The sequence below is a fragment of the Ictalurus punctatus genome, chromosome 6, assembly GCF_001660625.3.
Source record: "Ictalurus punctatus breed USDA103 chromosome 6, Coco_2.0, whole genome shotgun sequence".
Taxonomy (NCBI): Eukaryota; Metazoa; Chordata; class Actinopteri; order Siluriformes; family Ictaluridae; genus Ictalurus; species Ictalurus punctatus.
Window position 1 is genome coordinate 29,470,674 of NC_030421.2, and position 25,901 is coordinate 29,496,574.

Here is a 25,901-nt window from a genome sequence, read left to right on the forward strand (position 1 = left end):
TTTAATCATTACAGTAAAACTAATAGGAAAATATGTATTTACAAGAATGAGCAATGTAACAATGTGACCATGTAGATTAATAATAATAATAATATTATTATTATTATTATTATTAACAACAACAACAGTAGTAGAAGTGTTATTGATACTACATTATATGGGAGTCTAAGAGGAGTTAGAAATATCAGTAACCCCCGGGAGAAAGTAATTATAAAAAGTCAGTTGTTTTTTTAGCTTTTTTTTAAAAAGGTTTTTATTATGTGTAAGCAAATAAGTTTGTATCACTAAGGCACATTACAAATAAAAGCAAAGAATGAATACTAATATAAAGAAATACAACAATCACTTGGCAAGAAAAATCCTAACAATGCATTTTTCTGGGACATACACGTTTATAAACTATCTTTACTAGACTCAGAAATTGAACCAAAGTTACCATGGAAACAACCCCAGAAAAACAGTACAGTTTTATCAAAATTTGTTCTCAAGGCTTATGTGTTCCAGCATGGAGTCTTTTGGCTGTTTTTTTGACTTAATGAATCTGTAGGTTATGAGAGCAGCGCTGACCACCCCTACGAGAACGAGACTGAGAAGGACATACAGGACCACCTGAGCATCTGAAGGAGATACTTCTAAACCAAAAAATTTCACACTCATGACCTGATGTGGAGAGGAGGAAAGTGTGGGGGGTGGGCTTGTTCCTGCTGTAACAGAGTGAAAAGTGTAATGATGTTAGTGTAATATATTTGATCAATTTGATAAACTTCATTTTCAAATTTGATTGTGATAATTTGTGATCACCTTCAGGTCCAAGATTTTGACATTCATGTGGTCCCTCTGAAGGATCTGGGAAGCCATTGCAATTGATAATGGTGGCATAGTGTGTGACAGACTTCTTGGCTATACGTGGCAAGGATGCGTCTGAGCGATTTACATAAAATAAACCAAATTTCTCAGCAAAACCAGTGGCCCACTCCAGATTGTCCATTAAAGTCCAGGCTGTATAGCCACGAATGTCTACTCCATCCAACAAATAAGCTAGAGAGATAAAAGTGAAATTAAAATGCAATATCAATCTCCAGTTACAAAACATTGTTTAATATTTAATTGAATTCAATATAGATTAACATCTTATCAATAAAGAAATAATACATATGTAGATAATAGATAAAAATGCAACTTGACACGTGCACATAGAAGACTGTATCATTGGTTATACCTTTCAGAGCCTGGTTTATGTAGTTTTCATAGTAGTGGATTCGGTGAACATCATTCAGGTCCATGTCTCCTCTTTCAGAAATGCCATTCTCAGTAATGTAAATAGGAGGGTTTCCATACTGTTCCTTGATGAAGTTCAAAATTGTTCTGAATCCAGATGGGGTCACTTTCAACCAGGATGATCCAGAATCCAGCCATGAACGGTCATGGATAGTTCCCACCCCCCTATATAAAAGAAAGTGTTAAGTGGAATTTTATTAATGCTTGGTCTTTGTTATTAGAAGTACACTATATGGCTAAATGTATGTGCACACTTGATCATCACAATAATATGTGCTTGTTGAACATCCAATTCCAGATTTTGACCCCCATTTGCAGCTATACCAGCCATCTTCTGGGAAGGCATTTCACTAGTTTTTAGGAAGTGAATGTGAGGATTTGCCTATTCAACCACAACAGTATTCGTGATGTCGGGCACTGATGTTGGACGAGGAGGCTTGGTGCACAGTAAGCGTTTCCAATTTATTCCAAAGGTGTTCAGTGAGGTTGAGGTCAGGGCTCTGTGCAGGCCACTTGAATTTTTCCACTCCAACCTTGTCAAACCATGTCTGCATGGTGCTCACTTTGTGCATATGCTGGAATGCTGGAACAGGTTTGAGTTCAACCTTGTAGTTCCAGAGAAGTAAAATCTAAATACTACAGTGTACAAAGACATTGTAGATAATTGTGTGCTTCCAACTTTATGGCAACAGTTTGGGGAAGACCCACACATGGGTGTGATGGTCAGGTGTCCACATACTTTTGGCCATATAATATATGTGATTAGCCTGTTACCTGTCTGCATCATAGTGTTGAAGGTTCTTGTAATCCAGGTTAAAAGCCAGCACAGTGGTGTAATGATTGAACCCAAAATAGTCATAGGTGCCTTTTATCCTTTTCACCTCTTCTGGGGTAAATTCTGGAAGGCTTTATAAACACATGTTGCGATACATCATGTTTGAGCTTTGTCTATCTTAATATAACTGTTGGCTGCCATATAACTGTCTAAATAATTTGACTGAAATATGTTTTACCGTGATTTAGACAGTCCAGCAGCCAAACTTCTCTCTCGAATTCTATTCTTCATCACGTCATTATAATCACCATTAAATACAGGATGAGCAAACCAGCCAATCTGGAACTACATTAGAACAGTGAGAAATGGCTCATAACTGTGGCAACCCAGCATTACAGTTTTACAGAACTGAGCCACTGGTTGAAATACTTCTTTGTAGTTCTTACCTCCACAACACGCATGGCGGCATCATAATCCTCTTGTTTGTATGGGTTTCTAGGCTCTGCCCAGTCTGAGTTGATGGTGATACCAACGATGCCTCCTTGTTTGGCTCTGTACTTGTCATTGTACAGATGCCAAGCCTCAGCATGGGCCTTAAGGAGGTTGTGAGCCACTATATAAGGTGCTGTACCAGGTCGAAAAGTTATACCTAAACAGAGGACGAGCATCTCTGCTTACAGTCAAATCAAAGTGTTATTGTCACTTGTATAACAGTGTAGCATTGCAGTGTGATCTTGGACAACACACTGAACATTTAATTTCATTTACTTGAACTGAATTGACTGGTGGAACAGCTTAAACACAAATACAGTTGTCAAGACCACTACACATTATTTGTGGGTAATTCTGCCACACTCTGTATATGCAGACAAGGTAAATCTGTGACTTCTATTAAAAGGTGCAACAAGCTTTTAATTTAATTCACAATACAAGTTTTTAATGATACTTTACCTGGTGCAGCAGTGCCATAACCATGTCCGATATTCGCAACATTATAGGGCTCATTAATTGTGATCCAAAACGTTACTTTGTCTCCTAAACTACTATAGACGACATCGGCATAGTCCCTGAACCTTTTAACAATAGTATCATTCTCCCACCCTCCAACATCCTGCAAAGCTTGAGGGAGGTCCCAGTGATACAATGTGACCTGTTGGTATGGAAACATAGAAAGTTATACATGGAGCAAAATTTTTTTGGACCACCAAATCCTTTTAGTTCTTTGCCTTATAATGGAAGTACAAAAGTTCATACTTTACACTGGGAATAATAATATTCAACAGCTTTAAACAGGTTAAGGTTTTATTCACCTGAGGCTTTATGTTGACTGACAAAAGTGCATCCACCAGTCGGTGGTAATAATCCAATCCTGCTTCATTAATTTTTCCAGTAGTTCCATCAGGCAGAATTCTTGGCCATGATATGGAGAAACGGTAGTGGTTGACCTTGAGTCTTTTAAGTGCTTCGACATCCTCAGTGATTTTATTGTAGCTATCACAGGCAATGTCCCCACTGTCATCATTTCCCACCCTAAGAGGTGTGTGTGCAAAAGTGTCCCAGATACTCAAACCTTTTCCATCTGCTCTCCAGCCTCCCTCAATCTAAGAATTGTGAACACAACCGAATATAGAAAGTGAAGAGGTTTAACAAGTCAGAAGACATACATTGATTGTATATAAAGTGAGTATAGCCTTATCTACTGTAAAATACTGTGATACCAGTTTACCTGATAAGATGCAGTAGCCACACTCCATGCAAATCCTTGACGGAAATGGCCATACAGTGGTTTTTCCTCATTTGGTAGTGGAAAACCATTGTCTCTCATTACTTGATAATAATAATGAGCACTGCGTTTTGGAGTTCTTGGCCTATCTGGGTGTTTAAAATCCACATGGTGAAGTCCAAAGCCAACAGTGTAACCATTAAGCCACTCAAAAGCGTCCATTAGAGACCAAGCTATATAACCCTTAAGTCGCACTCCATCCAAGTTGTGTGCTAATAAAAGAAAATGCCTAGGTTTAAAAATCTAATTTATAGTTTGTTGAATGTCTATTACTTCACATATCAACAGATAAACATTATTTATATAAATTTCAATATTACCACACCTTTAAGAGCCTCATCAATGTAGGTCTTGAGGAAAAATATTCTATCTGTGTCATCAACTGTTGTAGCAGTGTCTGTAGCCACTCCATTCTCTGTTATGTAAATTTCTGGGTCCCCATACTCTTCCTTTATCCAATTTAGAAGTCTTCTCAGTCCCCATGATGCTGCTTTCAACTCTTTCATTGCAGTGGCTTGAGAGTCTGACACATCTTCTATAGCAAGGTCCTGATCATATTCATAGGACTTAGGGGAAAGCCTAGAAGTCACATGACGTGCCATTCTGGAAGTGTAGGCGTTAATGCAGAAGACATCAGCAGTGCCTTGGATATAAGCTTTCTCTTGCTCAGTAAAAGATGGTAACCTGGACTCAGATAAGCCTTGAATCTCACTCCTGTTACCCACCTGCCATTTCATGGCATCAGGATAGTCTCCATTTTTGAAGATGGGATGTGCAAACCAACCAAGCTGGAACTGGAGAGCTCGGTCAGCAGCCATCACCTCTCGAGGTACATTTACATCTAGAGGTTCAATCCAGTCAGCATTCAGACTAATGGAAACCAAACCATGTTGTGCTTTCCTGTATTTCACATCATATGTGTGGTATGCTCTAGCATGAGCCTTTAAAAGGTTATGTGCTATCCTATAAGGGGCATCTGCTGGTTGCTTGATACTGGGGGGAAAAATTCCCAATCCATAGCCTACCCAGGCAATTGTATGGGGTTGGTTGAAGGTCATCCAAAACTTCACTCTGTCTCCAAATGTTTCATAACAGAAGTCACAATAGTCATTGAATATGTCAATCATAGTGACATTGTCCCAGCCATTGATGTCTTGAAGAGCTTGTGGAAGATCCCAGTGGTGGAGTGTCACCATCGGTGTGATATTATTTGCAATTAGACCATTTATAAGTTGGTTGTAATAGTCAACTCCCTTCTTGTTTAGGGAATCTCTATAACCACTGGGAAATATCCTAGGCCAGGATAAAGAGAACCTATAAGCCTTTGTTTTCAGGGCTCTCAACATGTACAGATCTTCCTCTATTTTATTATAACTGTCACAAGCCACATCACCATTGTCATTGTTTTGAATGTTATTAGGTTTATGGGTGAAATTGTCCCACACACTAGGTCCCTTCCAGTCAGCATTCCAGCCACCTTCAATTTGATACGCGGAGGATGAAACACCCCATTGGAATCCTTCTGGAAATGTCCCATAGTGATAAAGCTTCTTCTGAAACCTCGATTGATGTGAGAATTTCTCCCAAACAACTTTTGATTTTGAAGGAACTTCAGATGGTGGCAGGCTAGGGCGCTGTGAACTTTCAGTTCCTTTACCAGTGATTTGTCTAAAAGACTTTTCCCTAATTTCAATAAAACCATTTCTTTTAATCACCTGGGATAAGTAGTAAGCTGAAGCTTTTGGGGTTCTGGGTCTATTGGGATCCTCAAAGTTTACAAAATGGAGACCAAATCGTTGGCTATAGCCTTGAGGACCCTCAAATCCATCTATTAGGGATTGTACAGTGAACCTCTGCACCACAACATTGTCAAAGTGGATAGCTGTATTGACAAATTAAAGAAATTAGTTCAGGTTACTTAAAATAAGTTCACATAGTTGAACATACAGTTCACTAACAAAATACACCTTCAATAACAAGTGATTATTCAACAGTAAAATTGTCTGGAACATGCTAAAACAATTTTTTTAAGCTCTGAATTTTTTGACCAAGGTTTTGGCACAAGGATAATATAATATAAGAAAAATACTCAATTTTGTTCAATGCTTACTCAGTTTAAACAAAATTGCCCAGGAAATTACATGTCCCACTCTAATGAACTAATAATTACCTTTCAAGGCCTCATTGATGTATGCCTTAAGAAAGTCTATACGCTGTGTGTCATTGAGCAAATCCCTGTTGTACTCAGTTGGCATTCCATTTCCACTGATGTAAATGGGTACGTTGGTGACTGATATGTATTCTGTAGCAATATAGTTCAGTAAACGGCGAAGACCCCAAGGAACCGACTGAACATTGCTTGATGCTGTGGTGGGCCAATTCAGGTCAATATGAGTCTGAAAGTCCCCAACGCTATCTGGTCCAGGGATACAACTGCCTCTGCTGTCACTGACAAGGCGGGAAGTGTGGTGATTTAGCCCAAAAAAATCAGCTGTTCCTCTGATCCTCTCTTTCTCAGCTCCTGTAAAGACAGGAAGCCTGGCCACCTCCTTACCACATTCAGCTTTCTTCTTATCAATCTGATTCCTCAGCAAGGCTGGATAGTCTCCGTCTACAAAGATGGGGTGAGCAAACCATCCCAGCATGAAGTTCAGGTAGCGCTCTGCAGCCTCTACATCCTGAACACTGGCAGAATTTTTTGGTTCGGCCCAGTCTGAGTTGAGAGCAATGCCCACTTTTCCACCTTGCTTCATCCGATATTTATCATTGTAGACATGCCAGGCCTCTGCATGAGATTTGATCATGTTGTGTGTCACCTGAAAAGAAGAACAAACAGGTCTTGATATGCCCTCCTTTTAAAATGTTGACAACGACAGTTTTTGTTCTGACAGACTGTCAGAGCTACCTGGTAAGAAGCGACAGTTGGGTCTTTGATAGATGGAGGATGTTCACCTGTACCATACCCAGAGTTGCTAACTATCCAGGGACTGCTGAAGGTGTTCCAGGTCTTCACTCTGTCCCCATATCTGGAGAAGCAGAAATCAGCAAAGTCTTTGAATGCCACCACAATTGACTCATTGGTCCAGCCTCCATGGTCCTGCAGGGCTTGCGGCAGGTCCCAGTGATGTAAGGTGACTGTAGGCTCTATACCTGAATGAAGCAGTGTGTCAATCAACTTGTCATAGTACAAAGCTCCTTTTTCAAGCAAGCTTTCTTTTTGACCTGTGGGGAAAATTCGGGCCCAAGAAATAGAGAACTGATAATTAGAAGAGAGCATGCCCCTAAGCAGGTACACATCATAGTCCACCTTGTGATAGCTGTCACATGCAAGATCAGCAGTCTGGTTATCAAAGACGTGACCATCATGTCCAAAACGGTCCCAGACAGTCTCCCCTTTTCCATCTTCAGACCAGCCACCTTCTACCTTGAATGACTCAGTGGAGATTGCCCATTGAAATCCATTTGGGAATGATTCATTCAGGAAAAGATCCCTCTCTGATGTAGTCTGAGTTTTGAATTTCTCCCACACCTTTTGGTAAGAAAATGCAGATTTACTTCTCTCCTTGCTGTCAGCCTTTTGGTCATCACTTTGCAAACTGTGCAATAAAAATACATATAAGCAAGATGGAATATGTTGCGAACATATACTTATGTCTTATACACATTAATCAATTATGTTTGGTCTCAAATTTGACAGTTTTTCAAATGTTTACCTTGCATGTCTCCCATCGTGCTCTCCAAACAGGTCAGTAATATCGCACCCCACAATGTGAAACTCTGGGTATTTTAAAACTGAAAAATTGAACTTTATTTTTAAGGTCTCTCTCACATACATCTTCAAAAATCATGTCATAAATTTTGTCAAAAAGAACAATTATTAAATGTTATAAACATGCTGACATTCTGTAAACATACTGCCAAATCATCTGGATTAATATAAATCACCCATTGTGGCCTCATGCCAGGTGATAAATGTTATAAAGCCTAAGACCTTTGGAAGAGCTGCTAGATAATAATCTGAACCCTCATCATTTAGAAGACATAAAAGATTTGTTATTGGGACATTATCTAGCGACTGATATTTGAAAGTTAATTAAATAAAACAGACAGGAACTTTTACCTTCAATAACACTAGTGAGAGGTTGAAGAATGCTGTCAGGACATTTCTTTATGTTCATCTGATACATGAGAATGTTCTGTTGACCAATGGTTTCCTGAAATTACACAATTGATTTATTCAACAACAGAAAAAACAGTACAATAATTGAGCATTGATGTATACTAGAGATGCAACAGTGTATCAAAACCTGTGTTTTGTTTGCAATTGTTTGATATCCATGAGAGCAGAATATTTTTGAGAATTTTTTTTTAAAGCAAAAGATCAAAAGGTTAAACAATAAAGACAATTTTTCACAGCCTACTTTGCTCATATTTACCAAGGGTGCCAATATTAGTGGAGGACACTGTATGTTGTTCATTAGCAAATTCAATTCAAAGTATTTTTTCTTTTTCTTTTTACAATATTGAAATCCATTGCTTGCGTTCATACTTTTGGCACACAGTGGATAAATTACCTGCATACGCTTTATGGGTTCTCTCAGACTTGCTGTGGTTTTGCAGTTATATTCCATGTGCACAGACAAGAAGTCTATATTTTTCTAAGCAGGAAATAACAAAGCAGTTATGATGAACGTTTATCCACTGAGCATATTGACTGTTAACAAATTACATTTCAAAATCTTACCATGTCCATAGGAGCTATTTGGTAAAGACTGCTGACATCACTGTCTCTCATTCCAAGGGAGACGTATCCTGAAAACAGGCAACTCAATTTATCTCTTAGGCTTGTTGTGGATTATTACACACATCAGATATAACACAGTATAGAATTATAGTGATAACATTAGGATAAAATTCACTTTAAGATAAATGATTACATTTGAGCATAAAGATGACAAGTCGTCCTTGGAAGATGTATATTGTGAGAAATATAATATCTTATTATTATTATTATTATTATTATTATTATTATTATTATTATGAATTCCACATAATGTTAGTATGATGCAAACAATTAAGGCATTCACTAATGGTCATCAAGTGATTACTAATGAAAAATGAATTGTAAATCAAAAATTTATGATTTTAATTAATTTAATAAAGTCAAATATTTGTTCACCAATATGTTTGATTATGCTGGACCATGTATGTCTTACCCCAAGAAATGTTTCTTCTATAATGAAATCAGAAAAAGATGCATATTATAATTATTCTAACTTACCTTTAAATATATTATGGTACAGTGTATACACATCTGAATGAACATGGAGAGCATGTTGAATTTGCACTAAGTCTTTGAGCTCATGTACATGACTAAACGTTATGTAAGACTCAGTCAGATCTGCAAACTTAGTAAAAACAAAATCTGCATAGCTCTTAAAGAGTCGCCCTACATCTGGGTTCTCCCAGCCTCCATATCCGATCTTAAGGCCTTCGGGGAGTGCAGAACGGTGGATCTCAATCACAGGTTGGATGCCTGACTGAGTCAGTAGCTTAAGAAAGGTCCTGTAGCAGGTCACTGTGTCTTCATGGGGTTGGCTGGGATCACCAGTAGGGAGGATGTTTAACCAGGACAGGGGAACTTTATAATGTGTCACCCCTCTGACCTGCAGGTACTGAAAGTAGTCTCCGGACTGTGTTGGGAGACGATCTCTGCAGTCAAAGATATCATCTGGACCTGAAGCTCCTGATGACAAAATCTGGCTGGCCAAAGGGTTTCTTTCCAATTCCTTTATAAAATGTTTGGTTAAAGGGCCTGCTAAAATCATGAATTCTTGCAACTGTTCGCCATGACTATAAGTCCAATAGAAATTCAACAGAAAAAGAAAGAGAAAACTCCCCTTCATGGATATCTTCATGGTGAAGTCCTTCTTCTTCACCAGAGAATGGTTTTAAAAATAAATCCTGTCAAAGATCTTTATACACACTTCACAATCTTGGGGGTAGGTTATCTGTGTGGTTTACTGCATTGATAACAGCAGGTAGACTATGAACTTAGATAAATCACATTTTATTACGTCCCAATTTTAATTAGGCAATTTGAATCATAACGCTCATGTATCTGGGCTTAGTAAGTTATATAAAGGTATAAAAAAAATCTGTTACAAAGTGTCACCAAAAAAAAATGTTCATTCTCTCAATACTTTGATATTTTACACTGAAATCCATTTCCAGTTGTGCTATTAGTTACAGATGATGGAGATCCATTATTAGTTAAGCAGCTTAACATAGTATGATCGAAATAGCTGGACATTAGGTATTGCAAATGGAGGGATGAAAGATTTTAAAATCAGTTTTAATTTAAAACAGGGTTTCCCAATTGGGGAGTTATGGTGGCATTGTATGAGGTTCATAATCTTGTGATAGAACTGTCAATGCTACATTATATTAAATTTAAAAAATAATCATTACTTTTTTTTTTTTATTGTAATAATAAAAACCTGCAAACATAATATGAAAAGTAGCATGCACTACTCAACATTTTTGGCATTAATTACAAACTTTCACAAACAAGCCTACTTAAATACTCAAGGTGTACTAAAGGCAAATAATTTAGGTTAAAGGGTTATGAAAATGTTTGGGAAACCCTGCTTTAAAGGAAAGAACCACAGGAAAATAAATATAAATGTAGTCAATAAGGTACTTTTTGAAGTTCTAGAAGGTAATGTCAATTTCAGGTGCACTTAGCTTGCATTGCTGAAGAAAGAGTTGGTCTTTCCTTTTTAATATACTTTCTGCAGTTTTTACAACAGAAATATTTGTATTTCTTAATTGTAATGCCTAACATCAACTCAAAGAAATCAGATTGACATTAACAAAACCTTTTTCATACTTTATAGTACTGAGAAACACTTAAAAAGTAAAAACCTGAGCTACAGCTTTAAAGCCTAGCTCAAATTGCCTCCTGTTTTACATTCAATACTTACATCTGTACTTCCCAATAACCTGCCAAATTGTGAAGTGCATAAATTGGGAATTGGGTAAATTTGTTGTATGAACAGAAAATTTAGGATTAGTGTTAAGGGCTTTGTTCATGGGTCCAGTTGATATGCTGACTTAAGTGCTGCCATGCCATGACCGACCGCTTTGGAGGAGCACCGAGACTTTGTTCACACTAGTTACATAACAAATAATTTGATAAGAAACAAAAATTATAAGTGGAAATTGATCAGTAAGCATGCATTCATAAACAAAGTGCAAATACATGTTTCTACCAAACCATATTTCCACCATACTATTTCAATACAAAATAGCCCAAAATCACAAAAGAAATATGCCCAAAAGTGTGTACACCTGACCATCACACCCAAACTATTGCCACAAAGTTGGATTACACACAATTGTCTAGAATGTCTTTGTATATTGTAGAATTACGATTTCCCTTCACTGGAAGTAAGAAGCCCGAACCTGTTCCTGCATATTAATGGCCCTGTGCATTAAGTAAGGTCCATAAAGATGTCATTTACCAAAGTTGGAGTGGAAGAATTCTAGTGGCCTGCTCAGAGACCTGACTTCAACCTTACTGAACACCTTTCGGATGAACTGGAACTCTGACTGCACCCCAGGCCTCCTCACCCGACATCAGTGACTGATCTCACTAATGCTCTTGTAGCTGAATGGATATAGCCACCTTCAAAAATATAGTGGAAAGCCTTCCCTGAAGCTGCAAAGGATGGACCAACTCCATACAAATGAACATAGTTTTGGAATGGGATGCTCAACAAGCACATGTGGGTGTGATGGTCAGGTGTCCATATATCATATAGGCTATATAGTGTATCAGTTTATAGAGTAATTGTTTATAGACATATTCTCACAAACAACTTAACAAGCTTAGTACCACCCCTGCCTATAAACATTAAATAAAATTCACCATGCGGTGTCGAGATGCCTTCCAACACACACTCTGTGTCAATGGCCAATTTAACCGAAACCAGGACAGTGTGCTTCAGAGAATATTGTACAGAAGTACAACAAATCATATGAACCATTTTTAATTAAATTCAGAGGGCTATTACATGATTGTGGATTGTTTCCAAAAAACCAATTATATAAAAAATGGTCACAAATTTATTAAGAAATATACTTGGGTAGATTTTGAATTGAAAAATATCTTGCACAGAATAGCAACACTAAAAACTTGTGTACACGATGGCTGCAGAGCTGCTGAGAGAATGCAGCTGGTCTGAGAACATATTCCAGTGACAGCTGAAACTGTGTTCGGCACATCCTGTCTGGAACAGTAAACTCAACTACATCTAAATGAAACTGGCCACTACTGCTTAGTGGTAATCCATTTCTATGGTTTGTCACTGTGGAGAAAGCCTTAAGTGTTTTCCTATTAGAGAAGGGTTCAGATAGAGAACATATAGAAAGCTAAGAGCCCTTCAAACCATGCAAAATACGGAATCGACCTTTTTTCCTGCCATTAGTAAGTTATCTACAATTCCTGTTGTGGGGTAGAAAATTGAATAACAATGATGAATCAACACACATACAGTGCATTTTATTTCCAAAGCTTTATTCAGTATTTAACTTGCACAAAAATACTATTGGTACAAAAAAGGTATAAAAAGATAGTACAAAGTTTATAAAAACAAAAACAACAACAAAAAAGCCACCAAAACACTTGAGATGACGGCAAAAACTCAACACTAATGCGCAGATAGAACAAGCGGCTTGTTGTTTAAAACAAAAATAAATCAGGACATCCCCTCTAAGTGACATTTGTAAACATGGAAATATACTTAGATTAGAGTATATTCCCCAAAGCCAATCTCTTTCAGACTAGAATAGATCAACACCAGTCAATAGGGCACATTTACCAAGGACTGGATCGTTTCCCAAGCTTAACTCTTAGTTTTGCACAAGGACATTAACCTTTGTGCTTTAAGAAAACCAGGCATATAAACATGTAAATGCATTTGGAACAGTTTGACTCAATTTAAATAATAAAGCAACATCAATGATTGTTTAAAAACACATGAAATGACTGATTTAACGAAAAAGAAAGAAAGAAAAAAACCCAAACACTATGATGTACTAAACACTTTTAAACCAAATGCACAAGACTCAAAGAGATCCATACCAGGCCCAAAAAAGACATTGTGAAAAGAAATAAGCGAAAGATTCATTATTTTAAAAAAAACAAAAAAACAAAACATAAAACACCATACAAAAATACACAACGGAACTTTTTGTATGGCACGGAGAAGCCTTGCCATCTTCATCCACAGAAAGAGGCATTCAACAAAATCCTCATATACACATCACACACACGAGGTGGAAAACCGAACTATCAAAAGCTTCCTTGCAGGTCAACAAATATGGTTCAAGTATTCAAGCATTTTCCAGGTTTTCATTGTTTTGATTATTCAGACAAAAGGCACTAAAAAGTGGCTTTAAAATGTTCCAGAACAGCAAAAGCTGAAACTAACGCCGAGACTGAACTTCAGCATGGCGATCACTAGTTTCCAGTTTATTACAAGCAACAGAGCTGCATTTACTCAAATGTACAAACCCACATCGCTGATGGCACTGTGTCCCAAGATGAATTACTGTCAAAGTACAGGCTACAGATCAAGTTAATTTGGAATGTGGAGCCCAGTATACACAAACCATCAAACAAGTTTGTGACTGGGTTTGTTGTGCAACATCACGTTTATAAAATACAACTAAAACAGATGTACAAATTTAAAGCAGTGGAAACTGAGGCCACTTGGATGCCTAACACAAAACATGGCAAAGAGTGCTTGTCTTACTTCAGTGTTATTACCTACTGATTAAGACCGCTTGGATTCTGCAGGTTAACGGAGTCTAAATTTCTCCCAGATGCACCTTATTACCGGTCAAAAGCTTGGACACACCCATTTCTCATGCTAATAAAGCTTCTGGTTTAAACGTGTTTTTAAGAAAATATAAGTAATTATGTTGTTGCCCATGCATGAATCTTTAAATGAATTTTAATTGGCTCCTGCATGTTTTTCCCCCCCCTTCTACATTTTGTTTTATTTAACGCTTAGAAAAGGCAGAAAGCATGTGCTCATCATATGGTTAAGTTGGGAAAGCAGCACAGGTGGCTATATAATGAAGCTGCTAAGCAAAGCTGTTATCAAGACTACTTTGAATAAATATCAAAAGTTCTATACAAGGTTTGTTCATTGCCTTTCCCCCCCACCCATATGAGGTAGCCAGCAGTTTTGGTGTATTCACTATTCCAAAAAAAAAAAAAAAAAAAAAAAAAAAATGCTTTCTGGACTGGGTGGGTCAAAACCTTTGACAGGTACTATACATGCCTAACTAGAATTTTCCTTAATGATGAATCAAGTTGAGTCTATAAACCTGATACAAGACCAGAACAGCGTTTTTGGGAACTTTATGCACAGGTCCTTGGTTATATCCTACAGTATGTCCTAGAGGAAGAATCAACCTTCCCCACAACTCTACAAATCTAAACGAACAAAATTAAGAGTAACAAAAAGTCTACCTTTGACAGTAACAAGCCCTTTGACACCAATTCACATATACATGCAATTACTAAATTACAGATCACTACTTAAACACAAAACCTATTTTTATTCTACACATGTACCTAAACTATCCAAAAAATTATAGTGTGATTTAACACTGGCTCATCCTTTGCTTTTTGGAATGACAACGAAATATGTAAACTCCAGTTTAAAAACTTAAGGCATTTTTGAGATGCAACCCTTGACACTTCTTAAGAAGCACATTAAACATACAGAAGATCTTTTCCTATGACAGAGACACAAAAAATCTGCTCAGCTACACAAAGAAATGGTTTTATTTGCCCTTGGGTACTTTGGAATGTCAGGCAGACCGCTCCTCAAGTATCACAGGCTGCTGAGATGTGTTCAGAAGCCGACACCCCATCCTGCCATAATACTGCACAGGGTGCTCTTACTGTTCACCGGCGTGCTCAGTGTCGTATTGCCTTACGAAAAATCCCACACACACACACACACACACACACAAAATCTCAAGATGTCCATCTTCATAGTGTTCCTTCCTCCATGATGTTTCGGTAAGGAAAAATGCAGATTGTTGGCTTAGGACTCAAGCTCTGATCCCTAGAAGACAGAAGAAATAAAATAAATAAGTGTACACTGACAATGCGAGTTTTTGGGGTGGTGTGTGTACGAGAACTTTACATGATTATCTTACAAATAATTTTTGTTGCTTTTCACATTTTTTGTTGCGCAGTAGTTCACTCAGACACTACATTTAACGAGTGCGCTCTATATTTTTAATCCATGCAAGTTGCATTTCAGAATAAAGAAAATGTGTTTCCAAATAATTGTCTCATGAGGTTTCTGGCAACAATCAGATCAGCTAGTTTACCAGTAGATATACATCACATACACCATTAGTTTTTATTACTACCAACAGCTAGGCAAAACTGTTGCATTATGGACCAAACGTTCAACATCTGGCATTTCATATTATGGTACAATTGTTTCCTCACAAATTCCACATTTCCATGTGGCCTGATAGAAGAATTGATGTGAAACCCAAGTAATTCTTAGTAAATTTAAAATATAGGATGGTTTCTTTAATGCTGTTTAATTATTTAATTACTTATCTACACGGTAGCCTAAATTTTCACTTCACTTGTTAAAATATTTTCTAGATAGGTTTACCTTTCTCACAGGAACTGGCTTGCTTCTCTTGTTTCTCAAAGTTGAGGCGGTTCTGCTCGGCGGCTGTGCTGTTGGACTCGGGGCTGCTGCTTCGCACCAGGCTACCCTCCTCAGTCTGGTATGCCAGGTCCAGGTGCTGCTGGGCTAGTTTCAGGTGCCGCCGCAGGCGGTCCAGCTCCCGTGAGGACGCCTCATTGCCCAGAGACTCATGGCCTAAGTCACCAAGGTTGTATTCACGTCTTGCGCCCGCCTTGCCAGAATCCTTCTTCAGAGCTGTGTGGTAGCCAGGGGGTGCTGAGGGCATGTGACTTTGGCAGACCAAGGACCTCTGGTTGGTCAAAGCTAGTTGATGATGATGTTGGCGCCGTGCACGGCTGTGGAATGCGTCACGGATGCCACTGAAACCAAGGTGCAAGATCTCAAGCACGGTGAGCAGCAGGCAGAGGGCGCTCACAGCATACATGATGAGCAGGAAAATGGTCTTCTCGGTGGGGCGCGACACGAAGCAATCCACAGTGTGTGGGCATGGGCTGCGCGTGCACACGTATGATGGCGCCACCTCAACGCCGTACAGAAAATACTGGCCGAACAGGAAGGCCACCTCGAAAACCACACGTGAGAGAAGTTGCATCACATACACCTTCATCAGACCGTCACGCTTGATCCGTCTCCGTCCGTCGTGTTTCTTCCTCGTTTCTTTCTCCTTTTCTTTTTCCTTTTCCTTTTCCGGCTCAATCTCCTCAGAGATCATGGGGTCCTCCTCGCCATTGTCCTCAGCTTCCTCGTAGTCACGGTTGGCGCTCCGGTTCACCAGAGGCATGCGTTTACGCCCACTACATGACTCGTAATCGTTATCCTCCATGCGTGCAATTTTGTGCATGGCAAAGCCAAGGTACATAATGGTGGGTGTGGTGATCATGATGATTTGGAAAACCCAGAACCTTACGTGCGAGAGTGGTGCGAACGCATCGTAGCACACATTTTCACAACCAGGTTGATGCGTATTGCATACAAACTTGCTCTGTTCATCATAGTATATTGACTCGCCACCCACCACAGTCAGTACGAGCCGAAACACAATAAGCAGCGTAAGCCATAGCTTGCCCACAAACGTCGAGTGGTTGGAGATCTCCTCCAGAAGACGCGTCAGGAAACTCCAACTCATGTTGCCTCTGCTACAGCACTCTGGTCGTCAGTACTGTTTATATTTAAAAATAAATAAATTAAATAATTAGGACTCATTCATAGCAGCAGACATGTTCAAATGTTCCTGACATAAATAAACTATTTTAACTAAACTAATATTAGTTACAAATGAAAAAGCATTCACAGTAACAATCAATATTATTCCGGTTGTAATGCGACACGTTAGTTTGTTTGCTACTGTGGTGACACCTTGTTTTAAACAACAAGAATTTTGACCTTAATGATAGTTGAGTAGTAGGGTAGTCAAGCCAAAGCAAATAGATATGGGCTGAGTCAGTATTCCTGAGGCTTTAATATTTCAGAACCAAGACATTATTTAAATTAAAATAAATATATAAATAAATAAATACAAAAGCAGGACACTAGATGGAGCCACCACCATACTGTGAAAAGGTTGAATGGCACTGCATTCACACAATGCCCAAGTGGAGTATCTTGAAAAGTTTCCTCCTTGAATGTGTCTTGGCATGTATGTTAAATAGGCTTTGGCTTTTCCTGTGGCCTTGCCTACATGGGAGGCAATATGACGGCACTAGACTTTGGAGACTGGTTTAATTTGTACAAAATCATTTTCTTTTTAGGCTTCATGAAATTAGATGATTGGGGGTTAATTTCTGAACAAAAGCTTTTTTGACCCTCTACTCTCCAGCCTAGCCAGCTATAAAACGTGTGAAGAAACTCGTTGAGGGGTAGTAAAAGCATGGTGTATAATGGCCCTTTGCTTTTTTTTTTTTAAAGTACCTTCTGAACAATGTGGCTTAGCACCTATGTACTAAAATAAGTTGAAAATAGGCAGCTCGTTTGAAAGAGCGTGCTGACAAACTTAAAGAAAGGAACAGGAAAACACGGGTCCATGTGAACTGCAAATTCCCCAGCTCAACCAAGCTGCACATAAAGTCCAAGTGAGACGTTTTAAGATCATAACATGGGTCAGTGGCTTAGATTTGCACGACATTCAGAATGACCTAGTCAACTGAAAACCTTGGCAAACATTGGCTGGGCTTATTTGAACTGCTTGTGTAACAAACACCATACATCATGTCCACCCTCTCCACCCACCACAAACAGCTATTCTTAAGCCTTTTCTCAACAAATACACTTCAGCTGTGTTCCTTCACTTGTCAGCTTTTAACTCGTCCCAGGCTGTACAATACTCCAGAAACAGGAATATCTTCATCTCCCAAGGCATGTAACAGCATGTCAGAATAAATGCATGGCTGGATGACAGACTGTAAGGCTTAGCTTACTACAATGCAGGCTGATTACTTTGGTACAAAAAACCCCCCCAAAAAAACAAAAAAACAAGGGACATGAAGGCTGTTTAGTACACAGTAAAATACAAGTAAAGGTGTGAGTCCATGGGTATATGTTGAACTTAAGCTGTTTGTTTTAAATACCTAAAAGCAATGTAAATAGCTGCAGGTAGTGTACTGGCAATGGTAAAACTCCAACTTGCACAGCATGCATGGTGGAAGGTTATACGAGTGGTAGCCACCCCTAGTGTCCTCACACACACAGTTATTCGCCTACACTATACACGGGCACCAAATTACAGCAAGGTAGAACTAGAAGAGCACATCCATTTGGCACCAACAGCACAATGTGGAGGCCAGTTGTGACATGCCGACACTCACAGCTGGTGCCCTGTAATGCAACATTTTTGTGGGCCAGGACTTGTTTCTACAACTCTTCCAGTGTTACACCCTGCCACACAACTGGCACCCCTTGAAGAAGAATCAAGAGAATCAGGTATGGGAGGGCAGCGACATGACCCAAAAGTTCCAGGCATGGAGCAGCAAGCATTAAAAACAAACAAACAAAAAAAACACCCCCAAAAAACACATTCCTGATTACATTGACCCATTCGCACCCCCCCCAGAAAGGCAGAAACAACGGAGTTGTGATGGTCAGGGGCGTCCCCTGCTACATCAGGATATCACCAGAGGCCTAAAATATGTAGTTTAGGAGCAAAGCTCATAACTCATCATTCAAAACATAAGCTAAAAAGATTTTAACGTCATCTTCAATCATGCAACTGATATGTCTGAGGCTGAATTCAATGCCTTTTCCATGTATCCAAATTCCTCAAGGGAATGAAATATCCATGATTCCAACATTCCACACAGGAGTCCTTCAAAACCCAAGTAGGACAGCTATTACAGTCAGTGAGCACCACAAGAGCAGGACGCCATTGTGAAACATCTGGGAGAGTAGTTAACTCTTGAGCCTAAAGTACTCGTTTCCAAAATGACTCTCTGACTTGATTCGTTCTACCAGGACAACGTTATCATTTGTGTGATTCATTAAAAGAGAAGCATCTAGAAATATATAAGCTATAACTGCTGACCACTGCCCCTCGCTGTAACCTAGAAAATGTTGCTTACTGAAACATGATCTGAATAACCACCATAAATTAAGGTTAAGCCCAAGGAATTGGTGTCCAATATGACTCAGATTTGACTCTTTCGAATGAGCAGGTTAAACAATTTTGATTTCTCCGTTTCACCAAACATCAGCATCTCAAAATACAATGTAAGTGACAGATTTGACCCCTGATGTAACACAGTCAAGAATTTACAGTCATTTCTTTCATAGTCCTATAAAAACTTACCAAGAACAGAATCATTTACATGACCTAATTGGTCTAGGAAAGACCACACATACCACAATCCGGTTTAACTGCTACCGTATAACCACATTCACTTTGATACTCGCCATTCTACAAGCAAAGCATGACAGTGTTAAAAAAACAAACAAACAAAAAAAAAAAACACGCACTTCGGACTCCTGAATCTTAAGAGTCGACTCGCTCAGAACGATTCGCGAACCTTCCATCAGTAAACAGTGAAGTTAATAAGAACTCTCACAGAAGCCTAGAAAATGCTAAACGATAGAAAACGTGAAGGTTAAACCTTCTAGGGGGGTACATTACACACGATTCTTGTTTGGATCAAGACGATATGAGACTGAACATAAACACCGGGTATATATTCTGAATATATGAATATTTATATCTGATACATCTCACTGGAGAGATGAAGCAGCCTAAAGATGCACTGACTTCACGTTGGTCATTAAATATCTTTTTATGGACGCGGTTTACTCAACTTTTTTTTTTTTAAAACAAGCTTTTCCAGAGGCTTCAAGCGTTATATTTTGAAAGGCTGGAGTTACAATTACCACAGAAATAAAATTCAACCCTCAAAACTCTGGCTTCTCAGGGATGTTTCTTCCATTAGAGGGAAAATGTGGCGTGCAACGTGTCGCCTCTTCTCTCCATGTCTCGCGCCGCTTACACACTTCACACTCATCCTCTTGCCTCAATGCCCAACATTTAACACTAAACCTTTCCCACAAAAAGAACCCCATTCAACATATTCGGTTCAGATAAATCAAGTTCTTTCACTATAAAGAGTAATAAAGCGTTGGAATTTTGAAGAAAAGAATCGTTCAAGTCTAAACGCTATTGAACGCCGAGTTTACTATTGTTCTCTCCTCAGGAATGAACGCGCGTCTTGCTCGTTCACGGAATTTCACCTCAAAACCACCAACGTTTCTCATTACATCTGCTATTTTTCACCAATTTAATCTACTAGACCGACAAAAGAAACACTGCCATTTTAAGCATCTGGGTGTTTTTCCCCCCCCCATTTATTTATTTATTTACTTCTTGAACGCCACTACAATTCAAAGCTAAGCTAGCACACAACGACTCAAATCAATATGGTTTTAAAGACACTGTACCGTTAAAGACCGACCTCCACTCGCTTTTCCTTGGTTTTTGCTCGCCTAGTGTGTAAAGGATTACCACATTTCCCCTTCAACTTCCAACCAAATGTTCAGTCCTCGTTAAAACGTTCAGATTAGGTCCATGTGCTGTTTCTCTCCCGTTCCAGGGCTCTAAATAAGCGCGGACAAAAGAGGAGCCCCAAATTGCTTTTCCTCCTCCTCCTTCTTCTTCTTCCTCCCTCCCTCCTCTTTCTATCTTTACCAATCACTTCCTCCTCTCTTTTCTCCTCCAGTGTCCCTAAAGTCAGAAACCCACCTGTTATCCTTCAATTTTCACATTTTATTTGTATCCTGTGCCTTTCCTAGTCTGTGGAGTGATGCATGTTTTACCTAGAAAGGTGCACAGTAGCCTTTATCTTCAAAGTTTTACTCTAAACGTTCAATTATGTACTTTCAATCTCTTCTTCCTCCTCTTCTTCTTCTTCTTTTTTTTTTTTTTAAAAGGTACACTACATCCAAAATTCCAAGTGAAAGATAGGCTACATATTGAAGGTACAAACCACAGGACCAAAGAAAGATCCAAGTTAGTACCCTGCTGAAAAAAAAAACCCTTCATAGAATTTGTAATGGTTTTGCTGATTATAATGGGAGTTGTATTGGTTTTAATGGAAACTGTAATGGTGCCTGTTGGGCTCTACTGGTAATTTTTTTTCCTTCTGTTTGTGGCATGTCATGTCTAGTGGATACTATTATGGACCAATAATGGCAATGGTAATGGTTATCTGATGGTTTGTACTGGTATTTGTGGTGGAACTATTATAATAACCATATTAATTCCGTGATGGTTTTTACTGTTTTTTCCCTGCAGCAGGGTAGCCTTTTTCTGAAAGTGTAAAATCAGGAAAATACAGAATCAATAAATATAATCGTTTAAACAACTTATAAATGTAAAGGTGACCCAAAAAGGAAGCACACTTACCTTGCAACTATTTCAGTTACAGCCACATATAAGTGCACATCGCAGGTATACAATTACTGACCATAGTTTTTTTTTTTGTGCTACAGCCCCTTCCTCTACTCCATTAATTATGGGAAAGGAACCATTATACGACCAACACTAACTAGATATTATTTTGTCTGACACTGACTTTATCAGTGTGAGTGCCTCTGATAAAGTGTCTGAAACACATGGCAGCATTACTGGAATATTTAACACACCAATTATCTTTTATTGACAACAGAATCATTGTTGGTTGAACATTTTTGGTGGGCAGACTTGTTCTCAACCAAGCCATGAGCCTGAACATCCCAGCAGCACTGTGTCACCTGATACACTCATTCCAGCACCACACAAATGACCTTGTATCAGTGTTGTGTGGCCCATTGTACAAATATCTAGTTAGTAGTGGTCGCCCATGCCCCTCCGTTGAAATTTCATATTTTTAATCTAGCAATGTAAAAAGTAAACAAACTAGGACAGACTGAAGCAACACGCAGCATAAGTTAATATATAATATTTTACGTTTTCAAATAATGAAGTTTGGTATAAACCTTCAGACAGCCTTTTGCACACAGATGTGTCAGATGTGTTCTTCTATTAAATTTTAATGGCTTCCCACTATTGATAAACAGACTGTGAAGAAGATGTGTTTATGAGATGAAGTGGGTCCTAACTTTCAATGATATGCAATACCTTTATCCATTTGTTTGCCCCAGAGTGTAGGCTTTGTTAAAATTCGGCTGCACTGCCGGACAATAAGCACCGGTTGCACGTGCTCACCATTTGAAATGTTTCTAACAACTTCCTTTCTTCCTGTAGAAAAACATGTTCGGAAGTCATTGGTATTTGAGATCCTTCCTCAGCAGCACTTTTTCAAATAATGAAGTGACTTGGGGGAGGGTTTTCCTTCTCTGCTCCTGGTAGTTATTTTCACATTCCAGAGTTGGTTTTCAGCAACTACACCAGGGCATTGCATCATGAAATATCAATAATTTGTTGTACTGTACATTGTGTAGACCTTTCCCAAGATCTGGATCATGCCAAAATGGAAAAATAAGTCAATGAAAAAAAGAAAAAAAAGTCAATGACTTAATTTGCGTATATGATGTTTGTTTGATGGGCTTTTAGCAGATCACTTACAGTTCACTAAAACAACTGATGGTAATTTACACATAAAAAGAAAACTTGAGCAATGGCCATGTGCTGGTATTTTAGGAGAAGAGGATGATAAATGGTGCACTAATTACACAATTTATACAGATATTACCATACCACTAAGTCAGGCTTGTCTTTGTACTATACAGGATACCATTCTCTCATACCATATAAATCCTGATTATTGGTAAAACTAGGTTAAATTAGTGTAATCTATTAGGTGGGGCAGTTTGGGGAAATTCAGAGCACATCATTAATTGTAATCATAAACCTGAGTATTGTCTTTATGAATAGAGAGCTAGCTAGGTCTGCCTGGCTGGCTAGATAGATTTTAAAGTGAGTGCTGAAGCTGTTTATCTGTTGCTTCTTGTTTTTTTATTACTGTGAAAGTATTTTAGATTTGGTAGGAGCTCAATGAAATCACAAGCCCCAACAAAGAAATAAGCCAGCTTTTGAATAATCCAGCTGCTGAACTTGACATGACTGAACATGAATATATTCTGATGATATATCACAAATTTTAGTGATATGATCTAGTGATATGAATGAGGGTTTGTGATATTGAAGTCTATGACTTTAACTGAGTAATATTTTCTTATTTTCCTCCGATAGTTTACGATTATAATTATAAGACATGAGGAAAATGTGCATGTCAAGACAAATATATAGAACTACAGGGGAGGAGATTTTCCGGAGCAGCTACAATAGTGTTGGCAAATTCTTGAGCCAGCACTCCTTGAGTCAATCTCATTGCCAACCCTTTTACAATAAGTCTTTGTGTTAATATTTCATGCATGAAGTTCCAATGGTTATTGAGTACATACCGCCGATAATTTAAGGGAAAATACGAGGCTCCTTGAAAGAGTGCTTGTCTCTTGCTAACACATTTTTGTGAAAATTTATACAAGAAGGCTGAGACAGACAAATGCATCTTAAATAGCAAATAGTGTGGTCTGCGTTGTGGTATTTTTATTGCTACTCATGCTGGTTTCAACAAGAAAACAGACTTCCATACTCAAAACATCTGCTGTTTGCAGACACCACAGACAAACCTCCAATGTGATTTTGTGGAAGTCAGGTAGTTTGTTGATTACATATGAACAAAAAACAGCTGCTGGCCTGTGTCACTTTGCCAGTGTACATGCTACAGTAATTAACTACTGTCACAAACCACATTGTGAAACAAAGGACAGGTGCTTCATTCTTTCTTAAAACTCACTGTATATCACTGAAGCAATACTTCCTCTTCTATAAAGACTATATTTTTCAATTTCACTCCCTTCCTACCATTGGCTTAGGAAAATTTGGTTTAGAAGGGTTTAGACAAATTAAGATATCCCATACAAAATACACTGTGAGGTAAATTGCATACAAATTAACCGTATGTTCAATATCGTGTATGTCTTTAGAAATGTCTGTGGAAAGCACAAGCACAAGTAACTGAAATGTGCTATATATATATAAACCCGCCATACCTATGGACCAACAAACAAAGGGGATGTCTCCCACCTTTGCTTTGTTTAGTGTGTAAGAGGGAGTGTTTGGGGGCAGGGGTACAAGGCAGTGGGGGTTGGGCAGAGTTTAGCTCTTCGACTTGACTCTATCCTCAGTAGTAGGTGGAGCAAACGAGTCAGCCATGAGTCTCTTATTCCATCAAGTAGGCCTCACTTCCCCACTCTTCCCTCTGCACCTCTAGCTATAGCGGATCTACAGGCGCACAACTGTGTAAGACATGGTAGCACACTTCAGATTATTAAGGAACCGGGGAACACGGGTGTTGCCATGGAGACAGAGTGGCAAGCCTTCAACTGCCTCCCAGCAGGAGAGCAGATGGTTGGAGGAAGGGTGCTTCAGGAGTTGTGTTGCACCAGCAACTCCCCAATTATGACTATCTCTCTATGAGTCTTCAGCAGGGTTTCTTGGTTGCCAAGTCATATCAGTTTACACTAGCCAACATGTAATGTAAAATTATGTATACTTACGATTAGAGTGAGGGACAAGTTTAGTGTCTGTAGCGTTTTAAAAAATATAAATACTTATATAATATATGAAATGCAGCAAAAACACCTGCAATTATCATAATTCAAAATAATCTAGTGTGAGAAAAACAAAAATTGCATAAAGTCTTGAGTATACTTTGCCTATAGCATTTTTATTTCACTTGGACTTTTGGCAAATAATTTTTGAAGCATTTCTTCTTTAAAATAGCATTTCTACTTATTATGATTATTTTCATTCCTTCATGACAGTCACCGAGATCAAAACAAATGTATTCTACATCCCTGCTGCTAATGAGATACATTTGTTTACATTTAGCCCTTACATGATTCACAAGTTGCATGTGGCCACCATTAATATGGCACTAAAAGCTTGCTCACTTACTGTGAGAACATGTGTTTGGAAGTCATTGAACCACCACCAGTTTGCAGTTTGCACTACAAAATTGCAAAAGTCTTTTATGTACAGAAGAATTAACATTAAACCACAGAGCCGAGCCACTAAAGGATCATTTTAACACAAGGCAATTAACCAAGTACAACTTTCTAAACTACTGAAGAAAGAAGTAATACTTATGAAAATACTTTGGCACCCACCGCGGCAGACATCTTAGCATGCTCCTCCCGTAACAGTTGTAATTTATTATTTATATTAGCCATCACAGTTGTGCTTTATTCGTGCACACGGTAATAACTTACAGCAGACATAAACTTCTGGAAATCATCAAAGCTCATAAGAACTCACAATTAGCCTTTCTGATTTGGATTATCTTCTACGATATTTATCCAACATGACACCTAATGTCTTTTTCATTGTACTTTACTGAGTCTACTGCCATTGTCTTATTATTGCACTACAGCCTACCTTCCTCACCCTTTCATTTCATACTTGTAATATATATCACACTCTACCTGTACACTCCAACCCACAGTGTAAGTTCCAACCATTTAATAACTCTATCTGTACAGTATTAGTGGTTTATCAGAAGCAGTGCAGAGTAAGAATTTCATTGTACAGGTTAACTGCCTGTTTTACTGTGCATATGAAATTAAGCTTGAATCTTGAATATTCATCCATTCTGCACACCAAAAAAAGTGTAATGATATAAATAATCCCTTGTAGTATGTGCATTTCTGTGTCAAGGATTTTTCCCTTTATTCGTTACTGTCAAGAAAGAATACAAATTCATTCCCAATTTTAACAAATAAAAAATCTCAGATTTTTCTTGAGATTTTTTTTTTTTTATAAACAAAGCTC

The 25,901-nt window shown here is 38.4% G+C and overlaps 2 protein-coding genes across 4 annotated transcripts; both read right to left on the bottom strand.

The window, feature by feature from the left end:
- Positions 1-232: 232 nt before the first annotated feature.
- LOC108266116 (lactase/phlorizin hydrolase) lies at positions 233-10,007 on the bottom strand. 2 transcript variants are annotated; one of them, XM_047155889.2, is made up of 17 exons: positions 9,118-10,007; positions 8,581-8,648; positions 8,411-8,494; positions 7,957-8,050; positions 7,550-7,628; positions 6,742-7,432; positions 6,007-6,652; positions 4,162-5,718; positions 3,780-4,048; positions 3,364-3,654; positions 3,005-3,203; positions 2,500-2,702; positions 2,292-2,398; positions 2,053-2,184; positions 1,220-1,443; positions 802-1,038; positions 233-701 (listed from the first exon to the last, which is right to left on the bottom strand). In XM_047155889.2, exons 1-17 carry the CDS (start codon positions 9,752-9,754, stop codon positions 472-474), a joined length of 5,748 nt encoding a protein of 1,915 aa, XP_047011845.1. In that variant the 5' UTR covers positions 9,755-10,007; the 3' UTR covers positions 233-471. The 2 variants fall into 2 exon arrangements, with proteins under 2 accessions (XP_047011845.1, XP_017324618.1); XM_017469129.3 differs by having other exon boundaries at positions 233-704; positions 9,118-10,004.
- Positions 10,008-12,396: 2,389 nt separating this feature from the next.
- On the bottom strand, positions 12,397-20,718 carry gjc4b (gap junction protein gamma 4b). Of its 2 annotated transcripts, none has more exons than XM_017470613.3 (3): positions 20,521-20,718; positions 15,557-16,754; positions 12,397-14,986 (listed from the first exon to the last, which is right to left on the bottom strand). In XM_017470613.3, exons 2-3 carry the CDS (start codon positions 16,719-16,721, stop codon positions 14,973-14,975), a joined length of 1,179 nt encoding a protein of 392 aa, XP_017326102.1. In that variant the 5' UTR covers positions 16,722-16,754; positions 20,521-20,718; the 3' UTR covers positions 12,397-14,972. The 2 variants fall into 2 exon arrangements, with proteins under 2 accessions (XP_017326102.1, XP_017326101.1); XM_017470612.3 differs by having other exon boundaries at positions 20,507-20,718.
- Between the last annotated feature and the right edge of the window lie 5,183 nt (positions 20,719-25,901).